At 38.8% G+C, this 19,782-nt stretch overlaps 1 protein-coding gene across 13 annotated transcripts in view; it reads right to left on the minus strand.

Annotated features, from left to right (window-relative positions):
* RYR2 (ryanodine receptor 2) overlaps positions 1 to 19,782 on the minus strand; it is a 768,472-nt gene that overhangs the window by 90,866 nt on the left and 657,824 nt on the right. For 8 of the 13 annotated variants that reach the window (XM_040464892.1, XM_040464898.1, XM_040464896.1 and 5 more), the window contains 6 exons: positions 19,430 to 19,465; positions 18,545 to 18,657; positions 15,660 to 15,756; positions 13,426 to 13,529; positions 11,846 to 11,897; positions 1,092 to 1,145 (listed from right to left, as the gene is read on the minus strand). In XM_040464892.1, the coding sequence (XP_040320826.1) occupies positions 1,092 to 1,145; positions 11,846 to 11,897; positions 13,426 to 13,529; positions 15,660 to 15,756; positions 18,545 to 18,657; positions 19,430 to 19,465 (456 nt within the window). The remainder of the gene's footprint in view (positions 1 to 1,091; positions 1,146 to 11,845; positions 11,898 to 13,425; positions 13,530 to 15,659; positions 15,757 to 18,544; positions 18,658 to 19,429; positions 19,466 to 19,782) is intronic. The other 5 variants (XM_040464903.1, XM_040464902.1, XM_040464900.1 and 2 more) reach the window with 1 other exon arrangement.

A 19,782-nucleotide genomic window follows, 5' to 3' on the forward strand; every position in this document is an offset into this window, starting at 1 on the left:
ACACACATACTTTCGAAAAGATTATAGTGTCATGTAGGAAAATTAATCTTATAGCATCTTAGTCAGCAACAGTCACAGGGTATTCTCAGATTAGTTTTCGTACTTTCTACACATTGACTTCAATGCTGCAGAGATGCTGTATCGAATTGTTTCTGGAAGGGACACTACTCTTTGTCCACCCCTCAACCTCTACCTTTTTATGGGACCACTGTAATTAAGGACCGACTGCTGGCTACTAATCTGTTTACAGACTTCTGGCTGGAAATCCAGGTATGTAATAGGAAAAAACAAATAATGTAATCTGTTTCTTTCCACTTCATTTTTTTTTGAAAATTCTATAAAGAAAAAAAAAAAAAAAAAAAAAAAAAAAAGAAAAAAAAGAAGGGGTGGTTAGCAACAACTCCTTTTTTTTTTTTTTCCATAGAAAACAAAAGTCAAGTCTAAATAAAGGGGGAAAATAATACTGACTTCCCTTCTGGCTAACTGATATTGAGCAGTCTTTCTAATTTTCTGGATATTTACAAGCTGAGAACATTGAGAAAATAATCATAGAATAGAACGTAGCCCTAGGAATATATGCATTCCTACCTCATGCAAGCAAACTGCGTTCTGCACCACCATCTACATATGATCAGGAAATGAGTGACCTAATTGGGTTGAAGTCAAAAGACGCTGAATCTTTTAGGAGTTCTTCAATTCAGAAGAAAATATCAAACCAAGGGTTTAATTAAAAACTCGATGTCATGTTGCTCTTCAGTGAGTATTTTCCTCACATGTCCGTTGGAAATTTCAGATCCCAACATTCACTGAGATGAGAACAATTTGAAGTGATCTCATCTCGGAAGGTTCTCAGGAACACTCATTCTGAACATATGGGTTTTATTGGATTATTTCATTACTCTACGTTCCTTGGTCTTAACTTTAGCAAATGTTAGGACTCAGATCTGTCTATCCAGCTTCTGACATGCAGTTCCTTGACACAATAAGCTGCAATAAGCCATGAAGCAAGAAACATAAATGTCAGTTATAAGCTATGAAACAATGTTTCAAAGTAGAAAAAAAAAAGACAAATCTAGAAAGATCCATCTTACTTCAAAACTCTTCACTTCTTCTTCACCATCATCATCTTCCTCATCATGACAACTCTGATACATGGAAAACATTAAAAAAAAGTCAGCAGGATTAGAATATGTTGAGGCAGGAGGTACAAAAGAATGTTGTGTAGAACACCAAATCATTGGTATTAATTTATCATTGACATTGTTTAAATGGATGTGTCAGATACAGTAAACGTGGACGGCATGACCAATGAATTCATGACCTACAAGAAAATGATACTGTGCTTTTACAAAATCAAAATATTAAATTGCCAATTTAAGTAATACAGATACATGCAATAACTGAATAAAATTAACAGAAAACATGTCCATTATCAAAGTGTATCTTGTAATCCTTTAAATTCATTTTTATTGTAATTGAGCCAAAAGAGGAAATGAAATTCTAGCTGCTAATATTACTCTTTAATAGAAAAATAAGTAAACTATTCTATTATTTTGAGTTATTTCCCCAGAAATGATAAAGGAGGTATAGTAATCCATGCATACATTTTAATCTAATTCCCACAGCTAAAATTTTTGTTTGATAAATTGTGTGAGGACACAGAGTGTCTGTGCTTCAAATCCTAATGCTGCCAATTATTAGCTGTTTAGCTTAGGGCAAGTTCCCTTACCTCTCTGGGTCTCCCTTTCGTCATATTTAAGATGGGAATAAGAAAAAGAGGACCAGGGTTCCTGAGAAGATTATACGAATTAACATATGCTAATGGTTTCCCACTTAGAAATAAGTGTCTGAAAATAATAAGCATTTAATACATCTCAACTGCTACTATTATTATGGTTGACCAAAGGAGGCTGTCACTAGCCAATAGCTATGGCAGGTGAAAAACCTTGAGTTCTTCAATGTTAGATCGTTCCAGCCTTTCTAAAGATTCCTTACGGTCGGCAAGCACTCAGTGTATCAGTGAAGTGAATGGTGGCAAGTAATTAAATATAAGCTACAAATCAGAAAAATGCTTTCAATTCAATGATTGCCTGTATTTTGAGTAGAGAGATGAAGAGGGGGTGGGAGAGAAGGCATAGAATGTGATCCTCCTACCCACACAATAATATTCTGTTGTTCATTCAACAAATATTGACTCTCACCCTTTCCAATTCAGAATAAGACTGACAACATGCTTTGCCAAGAAGAAAATAAAGGGCACATAGACCTGTGACAATTTTGCTCTTTGAAAAGGTGTTCAGTAGTGTGCTGCCCCCCAGAAACAAAGAAGTGAATTATTTATTCAGAGGGTGGGGGATTATCTGCTAGGTGCTTGGCTTCCAGGTAATCAGTTCACCAGGAATTTTAAAAATAAGAACCCATGATGACTTTAGCAAAACATATCTGCAAGGCAAATCTGTGGTCATCTATAACTACTATGTATCTCATGTTAAATACAGAGGACTTTTGGCCTATCTGCCCTCTAAGATTACCAATGTAATATTTCACTCTTCTGCATTAATTAGAAGTGAAGCATGGGGTGCCTGGGTGGCTCAGTCAGTTAAGTGTCTGACTTCGGCTCAGATCATGATTTCGCAGCCCGTGGGTCTGAGCCCCACGCAGGGCTCTGTGTTGACAGCTCAAAGCCTGGAGCCTGCTTTGGATTCTGTACCTCCTTGTCTCTCTGCCTCTCCCCAACTTGCACTCTGTCTCTCTCTCAAAAATAAATAAATATTAAAAAATTTAAAAAAAAAAAGAGTAGTGAAGCACAGGGATTTTAGCAAGTAACAAGCATGTTTACTATTTAAGCAAATTAGAACACTAATATGAAATGTCTCCTAATGGATAATTTTAAATTATCTCCTATATGTTTTATTACCTTTAAAAATAGCAAGAAGGAAAAAAAATAGCAAGAAGAAACAAGTTACAAAAAAAAAAAAAAGGTTATTTATTTATTTATTTATTTATTTACTTACTTATTTATTTTGAGAGAGAGAGAGAGCAAGTGAGCATGGGAGGGTCAGAGAGCAAGGGAGAGAGGTATCCCAAGCAGGCTCGGTACCGCCAGCCCAGAGCCCAATGGTAGGGCTCGAACCCACACACCGTGAGATCATGACTTGGGCCGACACCAAGAGTCAGACATTCAACCGACTGAGCCACCCAAGTGCCCCTTGAAATCAAGAATATATTCAGAAAAATCATCATTTTAGGTTATAATGATATATGCTTTTAAGCTATAAAAGTCATAGGATATGCTTGCTTTTAGAATTCCTTCAGGAATTTATAGCTCTAGGTGACAGATTTTTTTTTTACAAAAGTTTTTAAGTAAAATAACTACTTAATAAATCTTTCCATGAAAATTTAGTGAGATTTGCTCCAGTCAGGTTAAAATTTGTGATTTTTAGGACCTATTAAGCCTCAAATTGGAATATACATCAAACCTATAAACGACTTTGAACTTCTATTGATTGCATACGTTGAGGGTATGCTGAGACCACAAGAAAACTACAACAGATCTGCAATTTTTTAATGTATTGGGAAGAAAACGAAGGATTCACATGTATACGAGATACATTTTTCAGTAGCAAATGGCATCTGTGTGATATATAGGGTAAGTAAATAGAGTTCTATTAGATGGTCCTAACACACAGGATTTAGCTTTCTGCACCAAAATGACAAATTCTAGGCAAGGAGTGATACCATATGCCAGGAAGGAAACAGTGAATAAAATCCATACATAAAGGAGCAGAAGTGTGGAATAAGGGACTTTGGAATTAAAAAAAAAAAAAAAAAAAGAGAGAAAACTAAACTGGAGGATACTTTGGGCCATTCCAGCAACCAGATCGAAATTCACAATTGGTGACGAGAATCCATAAGCAGTAAGTAGGGCACTTCACATGGCCAGCATCTGCTGGGAATTTCTTTCTGCAAAGCAAGTATATTTCACACATTGTTAAGTTGCCCTTCTGACTGTGTCATGCCTCAGAAGATGGAGGAGGCAAAAACCAGAAACTTTTAGCATGCATGTAAATCTAAAAGCTAATGGGTGAGGGGTGCCTGGGGGGCTCAGTCGGTTAAGCGTCCGACTTCAGCTCAGGTCATGATCTCACGGCTCCTGAGTTCGAGCCCCGTGTTGGGCACTGTGCTGACAGCTCAAAGACTGGAGTCTGCTTCAGATTCTGTGTCTCCCCCTCTCTCTCTAACCGTCACCTCCCCTCCACTCTCTGTCTCAAAAATAAATAAACATTAAAACAAAAAAGTTTTAAAGCCAATGACTGAGATCAAAGTGAGAGAAATCTCCTAAGAAAGTGACCCTGGCCTTTGATAATTTTAACCTACAAAGGATAGAACATTGGGCATAACTAGTATCCTAAATATTTTATTATGTTAGTAAGAGAAGGACGAGAAAACGATTTTCTCAGCCTGAAGCCAAAATAGTGGAAACACTGTTGAGTTAATAACTTATGATGGCATCGTTCTAGATACTTCCATATTGTTATCTTGTTCAAATTGGTAGGAGCATCCCATTAGAGTGAAACAGCTTCAGACTGTTGAGGAGAGAGACTGGGTAGTAAAGAAGCACTCTGAGACTCAAGCAAGGGTGGTCATGATGACGACAATGGGGATGGCAACAGTAAGCTAATGTGGATGCACTAGAAATTCTCTGACACGCTTTTAAAGGGGTGCTATACATGACAGGAGTAGACGGTTGGAGACACAGGAAAAGAATATTAATCTCAAGTTTAAAATAAAGTGTGGCTTGAAAAAAATACAAAGATTTAAAATGATTTTTTTAAGATCTAGAGGAAGCAAAGAGAATAAGGGACAGTAAGAACAGGATTTAGAGCAGATGTAATAATGATAATAAAAAAGAAGAGTAGAGCTATTCATCAGCTATTTGCTTCAGATTATACCATGAAAGAGAAGTGATTTTTAAATACAGACATTATCTAGCCAAGAGAAATGGAAATTAAGACCCCAATGAAAGACCATTTTATTCCCATTTGGTTGGCAAAAATTGAGAAATCCTGTAATATCAAATACTAGAAAGATATGGATCATCAGAATGTCTCTTAAACATCGATGGTAAGAATGTAATTTCATGCAATAAACTTTGAAAAAGAGTTTGCCATTTTCTCCTTAGGTTGAACATTCTTATACCCTATACCCTACATCCCTTGTACAAGAGAAGAAATGGGGGCACCTGGGCGGCTCAGTTGGTTAAGTGTCTGACTCTTGATTTTGGCTCAGGTCAAAATCAAGCCCTCTGGGATCAAGCCCTCTGTCAGGCTCTGTGCTGACGGCAGGGAGCCTGCCTGGGATTCTCTCCCTCTCTCTCTGTTCCTCCCCCATGCTCACTCACTCTCTCAAAAATAAACAAAAATTAAAAAACATATAAATGAACAAAAAGAGGCCATTTTGAGCCCTTTTCATGTTAGCAGAAACATAGATTCAACATAAAAGGTTATCAACAGAAAAGTAAATAAATAAGCTAGGGTGTAGTTGCCCCATGGAATATAATGAAATAGTAAAATCAAATGAACTCCGGCAACACATAGAAGGGTTGATGAATCTTAGAAAACAGTATTAAGGAAAACAAGTACCAAGAAATTATATATAGCATACTGCCCTTTTAAAAGTTAAAAACAACTAAAATTAAAAACACATATAATTATATGTATAATTATAATATATACACATTTGCATATATGTGATGTGTATGTATTAACAAATAGGTATGATAAGGGAAAATGACATAAAAGGAGAGCAAGGGTACTGGAACACAAAATTCAGGATGATGGTTTCTTTGTATGTGAGAACAAGGTATGGGTTAAGGGGGAAGATCACATGACTACGTGTAAGTTAGTATGAAGGTCTTAACTTTTCTTGCATGTGGTGCATTTATGGGTATTTGCTACATTACTAGAAATGACTACGTAACTAACTTAGTAAAAGTAGGCCACTATAATGGGCCAATGGTAAGGGTCTAACATGGAATCCAGAGGTACGATTAACCCAGTTCTGTGTTCCTATGGTTAAAATATCAAAACTGAAAATAAAAACCTAACTGATATGTAAGCAGTGCCTTCAAAAGATCCTGCAATGGTGAAAGAAGACATGAAGGCATAAGTCTCTTAAGGTGAGTTCAACTTTTTTTTTTTAATTTTTTTTTCAACGTTTATTTATTTTTGGAACAGAGAGAGACAGAGCATGAACGGGGGAGGGGCAGAGAGAGAGGGAGACACAGAATCAGAAACAGGCTCCAGTCTCCGAGCCATCAGCCCAGAGCCTGACGCGGGGCTCGAACTCACGGACCGCGAGATCGTGACCTGGCTGAAGTCGGACGCTTAACCGACTGCGCCACCCAGGCGCCCCAAGGTGAGTTCAACTTTTAAGACTCAAGGCAAAAATAGACATTATGTGAATGCAAAATGATTACTGGTAAACTCTAAGAAACCATGAAGGCCAAGAGGAAGTTTTGGACTCTGGGATGCCGATTTATTTTTCTTTTCTTTTCTTCTCTTTCCTTTTCTTTTTTCTTTTTTTCAGGCTCCATATTTAGCATGGAGCCCTGACATGGGATTTGATCCCACGACTCTGAGGTCATGACCTGAGCTGAAATCAAGACTTGGACGCTTAACCTACTGAGCCACCAAGGTGCCCCTTTATTTAAAAAAAAAAAAAAAAAAAAAACAAAACAAGACAATCTTCTTAATGCTTCCTCAAATCATGAAAAAAAAAAGTAACATATTACCCTATTTCTTCATCTTAATGAGGTTGCAGTGGGGAAATTAAATATGAAGAGCAAATAAGTATTCAAATTAAGAAAACTTGATAATTCCAAGGTCTGTATTTGGCTCACTTTAGAAATTCTCTCCTCATGTTTTCATATTTAGTTTAGGGACTTTGTGGTCATTGGATTTTCCCCAAAAGCAGTCTCCCCAAAGGACTAATTCCTTAATTCTCAATTTTTGGTCTATACCTGTGAATGTATCTAAAAATGATGAAGTCAAGCTTTTACTTTTCGCAGATGACATGATATTATACATGGAAAACCCGACAGACTCCACCAAAAGTCTGCTAGAACTGATACATGAATTCAGCAAAGTCGCAGGATACAAAATTAATGTAGAGAAATCAGTTGCATTCTTATACACTAATAATGAAGCAACAGAAAGACAAATAAAGAAACTGATCCCTTCACAACTGCACCAAGAATCATCAAATACCTAGGAATAAACCTAACCAAAGATGTAAAAGATCTGTATGCTCAAACTATAGAAAGCTTGTGAAGGAAATTGAAGAAGATACAAAGAAATGGAAAAACATTCCATGCTCATGGATTGGAAGAATAAATATTGTTAAAATGTCAATACTACCCAAAGCTATCTACACATTCAGTGCAATCCCAATCAAAATTGCACCAGCATTCTTCTCGAAGCTAGAACAAGCAATCCTAAAATTTGTGTGGAACCACAAAAGACCCTGAACAGCCAAAGTAATATTGAAGGAGAAGACCAAAGTGGGAGGCATCACAATCCCAGACTTTAGCCTCTACTACAAAGCTGTAATCATCAAGACAGCATGGTATAGGCACAAAAACAGACACATAGACCAGTGGAATAGAATAGAGACTCCAGAACTGGACCCACAAAAGTATGGCCAACTAATCTTTGACAAAGCAGGAAAGAATATCCAATGGAAAAAAGACAGTCTCTTTAACAAATGATGCTGGGAGAGCTGGACAGCAACATGCAGAAGAATGAAACTAGACCACTTTCTTACACCATTCACAAAAATAAACTCAAAATGGATAAAGGACCTGAATGTGAGACAGGAAACCATCAAAACCCTAGAGGACAAAGCAGGAAAAAACCTCTCTGACCTCAGCCGCAGCAATTTCTTACTTGAAACATCTCCAAAGACAAGGGAATTAAATGCAAAAATGAACTATTGGGACCTCATGAAGATAAAAAGCTTCTGCACTGCAAAGGAAACAATCAACAAAACTAAAAGGCAACCCACGGGATGGGAAAAGATATTTGCAAATGACATATCGGACAAAGGGCTAGTATCCAAAATCTATAAAGAACTCACCAAACTCCACACCCGAAAAACAAATAATCCAGTGAAGAAATGGGCAGAAAACATGAATAGACACTTCTCTAAAGAAGACATCCAGATGCCCACAGGCACATGAAAAGATGCTCAATGTTGCTCCTCATCAGGGAAATACAAATCAAAACCACAGAGATATCACCTCACGCCAGTCAGAGTGGCTAAAATGAACAAATCAGGAGACTATAGATGCTGGAGAGGACGTGGAAAAACGGGAACCCTCTTGCACTGTTGGTGGGAATGCAAACTGGTGCAGCCACTCTGGAAAACAGTGTGGAGGTTCCTCAAAAAATTAAAAACAGATCTACCCTATGACCCAGCAATAGCACTGCTGGGAATTTACCCAAGGGATACAGGAGTGCTGATGCATAGGGGCACTTGTACCCCAATGTTGATAGCAGCACTTTCAACAATAGCCAAACTATGGAAAGAGCCTAAATGTCCATCAACTGATGAATGGATAAAGAAATTGTGGTTTATATACACAATGGAATACTACTTGGCAATGAGAAAGAATGAAATCTGGCCTTTTGTAGCAACATGGATGGAACTGGAGAGTGTTATGCTAAGTAAAATAAGTCATACGGAGAAAGACAGATACCATATGGTTTCACTCTTATGTGGATCCTGAGAAACTTAACAGAAGATCATGAGGGAGGGGAAGGAAAAAAAAGTTAGAGAGGGAGACTCTTAAAAACTGAGAATAAACTGAGGGTTGATGGGGGGCAGGAGGGAGGCGAAAGTCAGTGATGGGCATTGAGGAGGGCACCTGTTGGGATGAGTACTGGGGGTTGTATGGAAACCAATTTGACAATAAATTTCATATTAAAAAAATTAAAAATAAAAATACTTTTATTAACCACATAGCTAAAAATAGAAAGGAATAATGACCATAATGCCCATAACAGCAAAGCCTAAAGATATACTGCTTTCTGCAAAAAATAGGCAAATTCACAGCACTTAAAAAAATAGTCTTCTCTTTGAACTATTCCCTACATGCACATGCACAATTTTCAGAGGGATTATGAGTAAAGTGACTCTACATTTGTACTTCATAATGCTGATTGAACTAATAGTCATCTGTTTATTCCATTTTTTTTCATCATGTTAAGTGCACTCCTTAATCCCCATCACCCATTTCACCCATTCCTGTCACCCACCTCCCCTCTGGTAACCATCAGTTTGTTTTCTATAGTTAAGAGTCTGTTTCTGGGTTTGTCTGTCTCTTTTTTCCTTTGTTTAGTTTCTTAAATTCCACATATGAGTGAAATCATATGGTATTTATCTTTGCCTGACTTAATTCACTTAGGATTATAGTCTATAACTTCATCCATGTTGTCGCAAATGGCAAGATTTCACTGTCTTTTATGGCTGAACAATATTCCATTGTGTATATACACCACATCTTCTTTATCCAATCATCTATCGATGGACACTTGGGCTGCTTCCATACTTTGACTGTTGTAAATAATGCTGCTATATATACACATAAGGATGCATGTATCCCTTTGAATTACTATTTTCATTTTTTTTTTTTTTGGTAAATATCTAGTAGCATAATTCCTGGATCATAGTACCTTATTTTTAATTTTTTGAGGGGCCTCCATACTGTTTTCCACAGAGGTTATCTCAGTTTCTGGGATGAGGATTTTCAAAATGAAGAAAGGCAACCTCCAGAGACTCCAGTTTGATATGAATCATCAAAACTAGCCACTAAGATAAACACAGGGAAACCACATTTAACAAGCTTGTGGCTGGCATACTTGCAAAGAGCTATTTAACACTGAAAGATAGAGCTGAACTTTAAAAATATTTTGGCTTTGGACTATGGTCTGACTCTAATTAAAGAAATGATCACGTATGTTAAAAATTATAAAATTTAGGGGTGCCTGGGTGGCTCGGTCAAATAAGCCTCTAACTCTTGATTTTGGCTCAGGTCATGATCTCGCAGTTTATGGGTTTGATCCCTGCATCTGTCAGTGCAGAGTCTGCTTGGAATTCTGTCTCTCTCTCCCTCTCTCTCTGCCCCTCCCCCCGCTCTCTCTCAAAATAACTTAAAAAATTATAAGAATTAAAAATACATCAAATGTCAGGGGCTCTTGGGTGGCTCAGTCAGTTAAGTGTCCAACTTCAACTCAGGTCACGATTGCACCATTTGTGAGTTCGAGCCCCGCATCAAGCTCTGTGCTGACAGCTCAGAGCCTGGAGCTTGCTTCTGATTCCGTGTCTCCCTAACGCTGCTCCTCCCCTGTTCATACTCTGTCTCTCTCTCTCTCTCTCTACCTTAGTTCCCCATAATATGGTGCTAGCAGTGCTAGCACCACCAATGGCCCCTCACAATAATCTTCTGGAACTGTTCTCACCACGGTCACATGATGCCCATGTAATAAATCCTAGAGAAGTTTCAATTCTCACCTTATTCATCCCTATTCCTAGCAGCATATGATCCTGTTGACTACTCCCTTAGGTCCACAGCTCCTACATATGCTCATGCTTAAGATTCTCCACCTGCCTTTTTTATAACGGGTTTCTTTTCTTCTAAAAGGAGAAACATAAACCCATGTCTTTAGAGGCGCAGCCGCAGGCCTTCCCCTCTACAGAGGGGAAGAGACACCTTCTCTTTCTGGGCAAGACCATCCATGTCTATGACCTCGATTCCCTTCGAATGCTGGTAAATCCCAAATCTGTATGTATAAGCCATCCCTGATATACTGAATGTCAGGCACAAATGCCTCATCACATGTCTGACATCTCCACGTGGCTGTCTCACAGGCATTTTTTTTTCAATATATGAAATTTATTGTCAAATTTGTTTCCATACAACACCCAGCGCTCATCCCAAAAGGTGCCTTCCTCAATACCCATCACCCACCTTCCCCTCCCTCCCACCCCCCATCAACCCTCAGTTTGTTCTCAGTACACAGGCATTTTTAACTAACAAGTCCACAATGTAATAGGTCATCTTTCCTCTTCACTCCAGGCCCGCAATTCTTCCGGGCTCCCCATCTCAGTATCGGGTAGCACCATCTACCCAACTGCCCACGTGAGAAGCTTCACAGACACCCTGACTCCTCTTTTAATTCACCCCTTCATTCACCCTCCTATTGTGAGATATAAATGAAACAAAGACTCAGTAAATACTGTTACTATTTTCACATGCTTCACTTGTCACTGGACAGTCACGGACTCCCTTAAACCTTAGACTAAGCGGGCCCAACTTAGTACAGCAACCAGCTCCTGTACCACTAACAGCTCTGCTACCACTGAACTCGACACAGCTTTTTGTGATCACTTGCTTGCATTTTGTTTTCTCTCCCTCAGACTATCAACTCCAGGAAGGGTGTATGCATTTTCTTCTTATTGGCCATGTCATCGACAATACCTTGAGGCCCAGTGAATATTTGTTGAATGAATGAATGAATGAATGAATGAATGAATGAGTGAATGTTTGGAAAATCAGCTCCCCGTAAATAAAATGTGAACAGGGAAACAATGGTTACCTGTCAAGGAAGTTTGAACAGAGATTCATTCAGCAAGTGGAAAATTAAGATTAATGCCTCTTCAGGCTTCTAGGATTTAACAGTATTTTATCTAGACCCCAAAATACATAGATTTTTATCCTTATGTCAGATGAAAGTGATTTCTCTTTATTCAAGTTAAACATTAAAGTCAAGATGGATTTATTTACCTTTGCCATAATATCTGCATAAGCCATATATAAAAAATCTTCCTCCAGTTTGCTATGAAAAACAAGAACAACACATGAGTTTTTAAGTGGGAGGCTTGTCATGAGCAGAACTACCATCATGGTAAAATAACCTTTAGTTTTCAACCAGTATGCCCTTTCAAAATGAAATAAACACAAAACCTAGGCAAAGTCATCATTCAGAAATATTGTAGAATCAGCAAAGATCTCAGACCTACACGGCTGTCCCTGTCCCGCCTTACCTTCCAGAAGAGGCCTTCAAATCTCACAAAATAAATGGTCTATTGACTTACACACAATGTATAGCTTTCATTTTCTTGAAACTACAGAAGCTGAAACAAGCAAATTTAAATGAGGTAGGGGCTTTGACAGCAGAAGCGATACTTGACATTGGATGGAAAGACTCCCCAGATTCTTATGCTACTATATTGCCCCAAAAATACAGTGGTCATAGTGAGTCTCAAAAATTAAGAAATATGTTTACTAATCCTTTTCTTACAGCGTATGGAAATCATTAATTCATGAAGAAAGGTTTCCATCAAAAATTACCTAATATTTGCAAAGCTATTTCAGCAGTTCAAAGCTTCAGCCATCAGAAAAATTCACTTATGAAAATACCTCATTACCTGACAAGGCCAGACAGAGGGTTGCTCTATGCTTAGGAATGAGATGATTTTGTTAGTTAGGAAATAATAAGAGAGAGAGAGAGAGACATCGTGAGAGAAGAATGGATCACATTGGCTAAGGGGGAGAAATGTGCATTATTATGGCATGCATAGAGGTCACATGAATTTATCTAGACTCTGAAAAGACTCGGGCGGAAAGGATTGATAATTAAATTATCTTCCGGCTTCTGCACGAACCAGAGGGAGGCCTTGGGCAAAGGAGGATTCCTTTTGTATGGCAGGGATGCAGATAAATGTTTTATAACCTCTCCAAGGTTTCCTCCACAGAGCGAATCTATGTAGTGCTCCCTAGGAGGAGCAGACGCTGAGCCCATTTTGATTACTGGGCATCTGAGTGCAAAGCTTATTTAACTACAGAGAGGGTCAGCCTTTGTGGCTCTGGGGAATTCATATGAACCAGGCTGCAAAAGCCAAGGAAAATGGAAAATGCCCTCAAAATAGACCTCAAAGAAACTTCCTGTGGAGATGATGGTTCACCCACCTTCTAAGGTTTCTTAAGACCCACTGCACAATCTACTCAGGAAATTTGGGTGCCCACATTTTTTTGTGTACTGGAATTTGCTTTGGGTTCCTTTTTTTATTTATGAAGGCCATTTGCGATGAAGACAAAACTCATTTTATAAGATTCAGGATCAAGTAAATCCGCTGATGACTAAGTTGTTAGGAAAAACTGGAGCTCACAGGTAGACATCAAAGCCTGCACTTGCATGAATGTTGGCCCACAGGTGTATGGCAGACTGGTCTTATCTTGTAACAATTCTCTCTCCTAACAAGAGTCAGATGAAATTGAAACATGAATATGTGACACACGGGATACTGAGACATGGGTTTCTTTATCTGTTCTTCCTATGCTCACACGAACCGTCCCAACCATACCATTTCTCCGTTAAAGCTGTTCGACTAAACAGAAGGATGAGCTGATGGAGGGGATCGACTCTCTTTGTGCCTTCCTCTTCCTCTGGAGGGTCTGCTCCAGGTTTCTACAAAAAAACCAAATTGATAAAATTTCACACTGAAATGAAATGTTCACTCAAACTCCGGAGTACTGTGAGGGTCAGGAACAATGAATAAAAGGAAAGCTATTTTCTTCCTGCTCTGGCGTGTGTGTGTGTGTGTGTGTGTGTGTGTGTGTGTGTGTGCGCGCGCGCGCGCACACACGTGTGCACGCATGCTTTAGAGGCATTGTGCATGCACGTGTGTGTTTTATATACACTGTGCATATGTGTGTGGGTTACATAATCAATGCAAAATTATGCAGCTTAAAAAAAGTTATTTAATAATTGGACCAAAAAACACTATGGGCAAGGATGACTCACATCACTTACAAATTCTGACTGCCATTCTTGGAAGCAGATTCACAACTGGGGGTGTATTTGGTACAGAGATGTCATAGCTTTATGGAGGGCTCAATTTATAAAGAATTATAATAATATCCTAGGTTGTTCCAAGTATAAAAGTTTAGTCCACACAACCCTGAAAATTGATCATTAAACACAGCATTGTCTTTGCCTACAGAAGCAATGACAGGGAAAGAATGCTAAAAGTTAATGTGTGAACCACTTCTACATTTTTTATTTTCAGTTACTTTAAACTCACAAAGAATAGTTTTATACTATTAGAACTTTTAACATGAGGAAAATTATAAAGCATTTTTACTGACTGTAGAGTTAATTAATCTTGACTGTCTGTTGAATGGTTTAATGACTTTTGTATCTCCAAGGCCTTACCCATTTAGGCTGATTTTCTCTCTACATAAATGATGTTCTTTCCTGGATTTAAAGGTTAATATTGTAGATACTGGGTACACGTCTGTAAGATACCCAAAATTCTATTGGTTGTTTTGGTTCTAAAGCCAAACTAGAATTCATTTAAAATATATAGGGATAGTCAGGGTCAGGCTTTCATGAATTATATCAGTTTATCCAATATTCTCTGATAACTTGGGAGTTAAAAAAAAATGTTTACAGATGAGGTCTTTAACTTGAGAATCAAGAAACCTCCAACTAGTCTGCAAAATTCCAGAGGACCATATGCCTGGAAATTTTCCTGAGAAGATAGTTTTCATCAGATATTTTTTAAAAATAACTTTAGGTTTATTTATTTTTGAGAGAGAGAGAGCAAGTGAGCATGAGTGGGGAGGGGCAGAGAGAGAGACACACACACACACACAGAATCCGAAGCAGGCTCCAGGATCCATGCTGTCAGCACAGAGCAGGATGCGGGGCTCAAACTCATGAACCGCGAGATCATGACCTGAGCTGAAGTCGGACACTTAACCAACGGAGCACCCTGGTTCATCAGATATTTAATCAGGCCCGCGACTTATAAAACATTAAGACTGGAGCGCCTGGGTGGCTCAGTCAGTTAAGCAGCTGACTCTTGATCTTGGCTCAGGTAATGATCTCATGGCTTCGTGAGTTTGAGCCCTACATGGGGCTCTGTGCTGATAGGGTGGAGCCTGTCTGGGATTGTCTCTCTCCTCTCTCTCCCTGCCCCTTCCCCACTTGCACAGTGTGCCCCTCAAAAGAAATAAACATTAAAAAAAAGACTTAAAAAAAAAAAGATGAAGACTGCTCTCCTCTCAGTACGAGAGCAACTTTACCTGTCCAAAATGGCAGGACCAAAAATCTAGTCTCCATCTAATGCATTTTACCATGACTTCCTGTTCTTCTTGCGTCTAGTCCCATCATTCTCTGCCTCATATATTTTTAAAAACCAGCTACCTTTCATTGGCTTTTGTTAACCCTCAACTTATTTTTGGTGGATAACTTCTATACGGTTCAGCTTTTATAGTTCTATGCTAGGTTCTAAGGTGTTTAAAGGTGCTCTGCAGAAGAATTTAAAAGAATAATCGAGTCAAAGCCTGGTTATAATAAACTTCTATCATTCACCTGAAATTCGGAATTGCTGGGTGCTGATGAGATCTCTGAAGTAAGAAGAATAAGATGTTCCCTGAACATTGAATGCAGTAGCAGTCAAGAATAGAAAGTTTCCTAGGACCAACACTGCAATGGTGCTTTCTCTCCGCTGTGATAGGATAACCTGGTCACGCCAGCGTGACTCCACCAGACCCAAGCCCTCTTTCAACTTATAGCCCCATTAAGACATACTGCTAAATCTTCTATCAGCTTATCTTCAAAGTAGTGTTCTTCTGTTTCAATCCAAGACTTTTCATATCCCTGAAGAAAGAGGTTAACGGCCCGGTGCCTAAAAAAGAAGCATAATTTCAAACAAAGAGTTTTTTTTGTTTTTGTTTTTGTTTTTAAATAAATTGGAAAGGTGCTTTATCACTGGACTCTCGGTGCGCTCAAAGACATAAGATAAAAAGAAACTTCCCACTCTTGATTGCACAGGCAAGACATGGTAGTAAATAAGGCAAGGCTTCTCGTAGCACATTCTGACTTGCATTTAAATTCTGGCTCTGCCATTTCTAAGCTTCATAATGCTGGTCAACTATTCACTTTACCAACATTCACTTTTTGTTCATTGATAAAACTAGGAAAACCCCACCTGCACTTCAGTTTGCAGAGACTTAAAATGAGATAAACCATGTAAAGCACATGGGGTATATGGATGGTCATTAAGTGGTAGCTAGTATGACATCAAGTGGCTTTGGCAAAACAACAGAATAAGGATTAATAAGGAAGTAGTCAGTGGTTAACATTAGATACAGGCCCTGAGGATGACAAAACAAAACGTATTGCATGAACTTAGTAGAATATACACCCAAAGATTAAATACTGGAATACTGATGATAAACGGTGGCCTAAGAAATAAAAAAATAAAAAAAATAGCGAGGACTAAAAGAATAAGTAAACTCATCATGAAGCCGATGAGAGGTATGGATAAGACACCACCATGGGAAAGGATAAGAGAAAGTCATGACCATAAGGGAACATCATAAGAAACTATCAGAAGTGTTAAAAGGAGACGTGTCATTACGGGAAGGGAAGAAAGCTGAGCCTAATGGAACTAATGGTGAGTTACGGAGTCATGAGACACATGGTTAGATAGGTTTATGAAGGGCCTGGAAAACCAAGGAGAGGAATTGACAGTGCATCTAGAAGGCTAGAAATCACCATAAAGTCCTGTGCACGGGCCAGACATGACAAAGGACAGGCTCGACAATATTGGTACAAGAGAATCATCTGAGCGGCTTTTAAATGATACACTTGCTAAGCCCGCACAGAAATTCTCATCCAACAGGCTGAGGCTTGGATATTTCTTAAATGAATCTGAATGTATTTCCCAAAAGCACCAGGTCTGAGCACCACTGCAATAAAGGATACCATTTTGAGAAAGTTACGTGAGAGAGTGGAAAGCAGATTCCATAACATCAGGGAAATCACCTCAGAATCTGCTGCCATCAACTTGATATGAAGCAATAAACATGTGAGCCGGAGGGGTGGCCATAAAAGGAAGGATAGCAATGTGAAAAGAGATCTAAGAAAAATGTGAAAAGAGATCTAAAAAAAATCTGATGGAATCTGGAGAATGACTGTACAGGACGGACCAGAAAAGGAGTAAAACTATGGATTCAAGGTTAATGTTCTATTGACTAACTGGTGACACCATAACTGAGTTAGAGAATTTAAAGTAGCACATGGTCTGAGGGGGAAATTAATGTATTTTATACTCAGTGAATGTGCCTTGGCAAGGAATCCAGCTGTCTCACTGAAAGGGGAAAGTGTGAAGTTTCTTTGTTTGCTTTGTTTGAGGGCTGGGGGAGGGGTTTGTATTTTGTGTTGTTATTCCCTGACGCATTTATTTATTCAAAGATGTTCTGAAGGGCAGTGTTCCAGGTACTAAGGATATAAAATTGAATAAAACTCTAAAGGATCTCAAAGTCCAGGGGTGCATGGGTGGCTCAGTCGGTTAAGCAACTGACTGACTCTTGGTTTCGGCTCAGGTCATGATCTCATAGTTCATGGGTTCCAGCCCCGCATTGGGCTCCACGCTGACAAGTCAGAGTCTGCTTGGGATTCTCTCTCTCTCTGCCCCTCCCCTGCTCAGCGTGCATGTTCTCTCTCAAAATAAATAAATAAACTTAAAAAAAAAAAGAGCCAAAATAAAGGATCTCAAAGTCTGAATCAGAGAGACAACTAGGCTCAACCATACAGGATTGTGCCTACAATGAGAGGTCTGTAAGAGTGTTCTGGAAACAAAGAGGAGGAAGTGTTCCATTTGCAAGGAGTTGAAGGGCATGGTTTGGTCAGAGATATTCCAAAAAAAGAGACGCAGTTGTGCTGAGTCCTGTTTACCAGATGTGGGGACGATGCCACTTGCACAAAGCTCAGAGAGGAAAGACCACAGTTTCTTAGGAAAACTGCAAGGAGGCTGAAATGGTAGCTGGGCCACCGAGTCAGACTCAAATGTACCAGTTTCTCTGTTAACGAGTATGCCAGCTGTAGCTCTAAGAGAAGGGTGAGGGACTGTTAAACACCTTTCTGCTATTCCCATAAACTAGATCCGTACCAGTTCTTTGCCCCAAGACCAAAAACCACAAGAAATAATGAACAGCAATGGACATTAATAGTGCTAAATTTGGTTCTAAGCACCCTCTATACCTCAATCCATTAAATAATCTGAACAACTCCATGGGGCAAATCTCATCATGGCACAAATGAGGAAACTGTAACAAAGTCAGGTAAGAAACTTGACCAATGGTCACGCAGCCATCAGCTGACATGCCAGGGTTCAAATCAAGGCAGTCTGATTCCAAAGAGAGAGTTCCTAATTACGCTACCCTGCCTCACATACCTGCGCACATCTTCCTCGGTATTCAGAAGTGACTGAATAACTACACTGCGCATCACGGTTCTCTAAGATCACCCAACAAAGAAAAACAAGCTCAGGCATTACACAAAAGAGCCAAGACTTGTTCTGCATTCTTCTCTCAGACTACTGCACTCCTGTTAAGGTAGACATGATGCTCCTCCAGCTTACTAGGGAAAAAAGAACTTTCATCTATTGCCGACATTAAAAAAATTCTGACCTTGGCAGATTATATAAAGGAGCCATTCGGAAGCAGGCCACCACTGCCCTCTTCCTCTGCTTGGACAGAAGTTTGTGCCATACAGCTTTCTTCGATCTCTGTGGGTGCTCCACCTGAGGTAAAAACGGTACAAACAAAACATTAAATATGTTTAACTCCGACTTACCCTCAACAATACTGTATTAAACAGCTGTGCCTTTTACATTAAAAACGTTTGGAATTACAATTCCCAAAGTACCCCTGCAATTATTATGGGAAAGCCCGTGTCCTAGAAGTCACCCAATGCTAAATTGGAAATGGTTTTGAATGCTACGTATTTTCTTTAGTCAAAACAGAGTTATCTCCCCAGTAGTGTGTACTCAAGAAGCTATGTCATCTGTAAAATCAAAGAAATATAAAACCATTCTACATAAAATCATTTTGCAGCCATTTCAGAATCTGGTTATGGTTCTAAAACATGTTTTCTGCCTACGCAAAAAAATTAACCTATTCTTATTTATGTATCCATTTCGACCAATTTTATCATGAGAGTTACAGCAGTAAACACGAATAGAGGCAGACATAGAAAATTCTACCGAAATTTCAACTGTTCCTTACTATATAACAGGATGGGGAGAAAATGACAAGGCTTCAGGAACACATTACTAGGAGTGAGGAAAAGAATTTAATTTTGCAAAAATGTTAAAATACATTATTATTTTGTTAGATAGGGACAAATGAGAATTCAAAGTTGCAGTAAATGAGGCAAGCAAGCTATTTATTTAGCTAATGGTGTTTGGAGCTCCAAGAGGAAAGAGATTAATTATAAGTATTAGAGAGGAAAAAAAACCAACATGTAATTCTAAATTAATTAGTAGTCTCTAGGTAATTGAGCACTGTACTTCCCAGACTGTAATATCTCCGGTGCATAGATGTAGATTTCTGGAAGAAATAAAAATGTTGCGTTAGCTAAAAAAATAAATCTAAAGTCTATTATCCTTTGCAGTAAAGGGTCAAAATATGAATTTTATAATGCCTGAAGAAAACATTAAGAGTGTCTGGACTAGAGTGGTTTAGAAATTTTAATGAAGCAACTTGTCTTTGGAAAGCACTTATTTATATCCATGATGGTCCTCCCTTCACAGGATCAGTAAACGCTTTGTGACAACTGTCCACTTCGATTTTCTTCTTGGTGGCTGTGTTAAGTGAATCAAGGCTGGTATCGTTCAACTAGACTCAATGCATTACAGTGCCATTCT

The sequence above is a fragment of the Herpailurus yagouaroundi genome, unplaced genomic scaffold, assembly GCF_014898765.1.
Source record: "Herpailurus yagouaroundi ecotype Mexico unplaced genomic scaffold, PumYag 530, whole genome shotgun sequence".
Classification (NCBI taxonomy): Eukaryota; Metazoa; Chordata; class Mammalia; order Carnivora; family Felidae; genus Herpailurus; species Herpailurus yagouaroundi.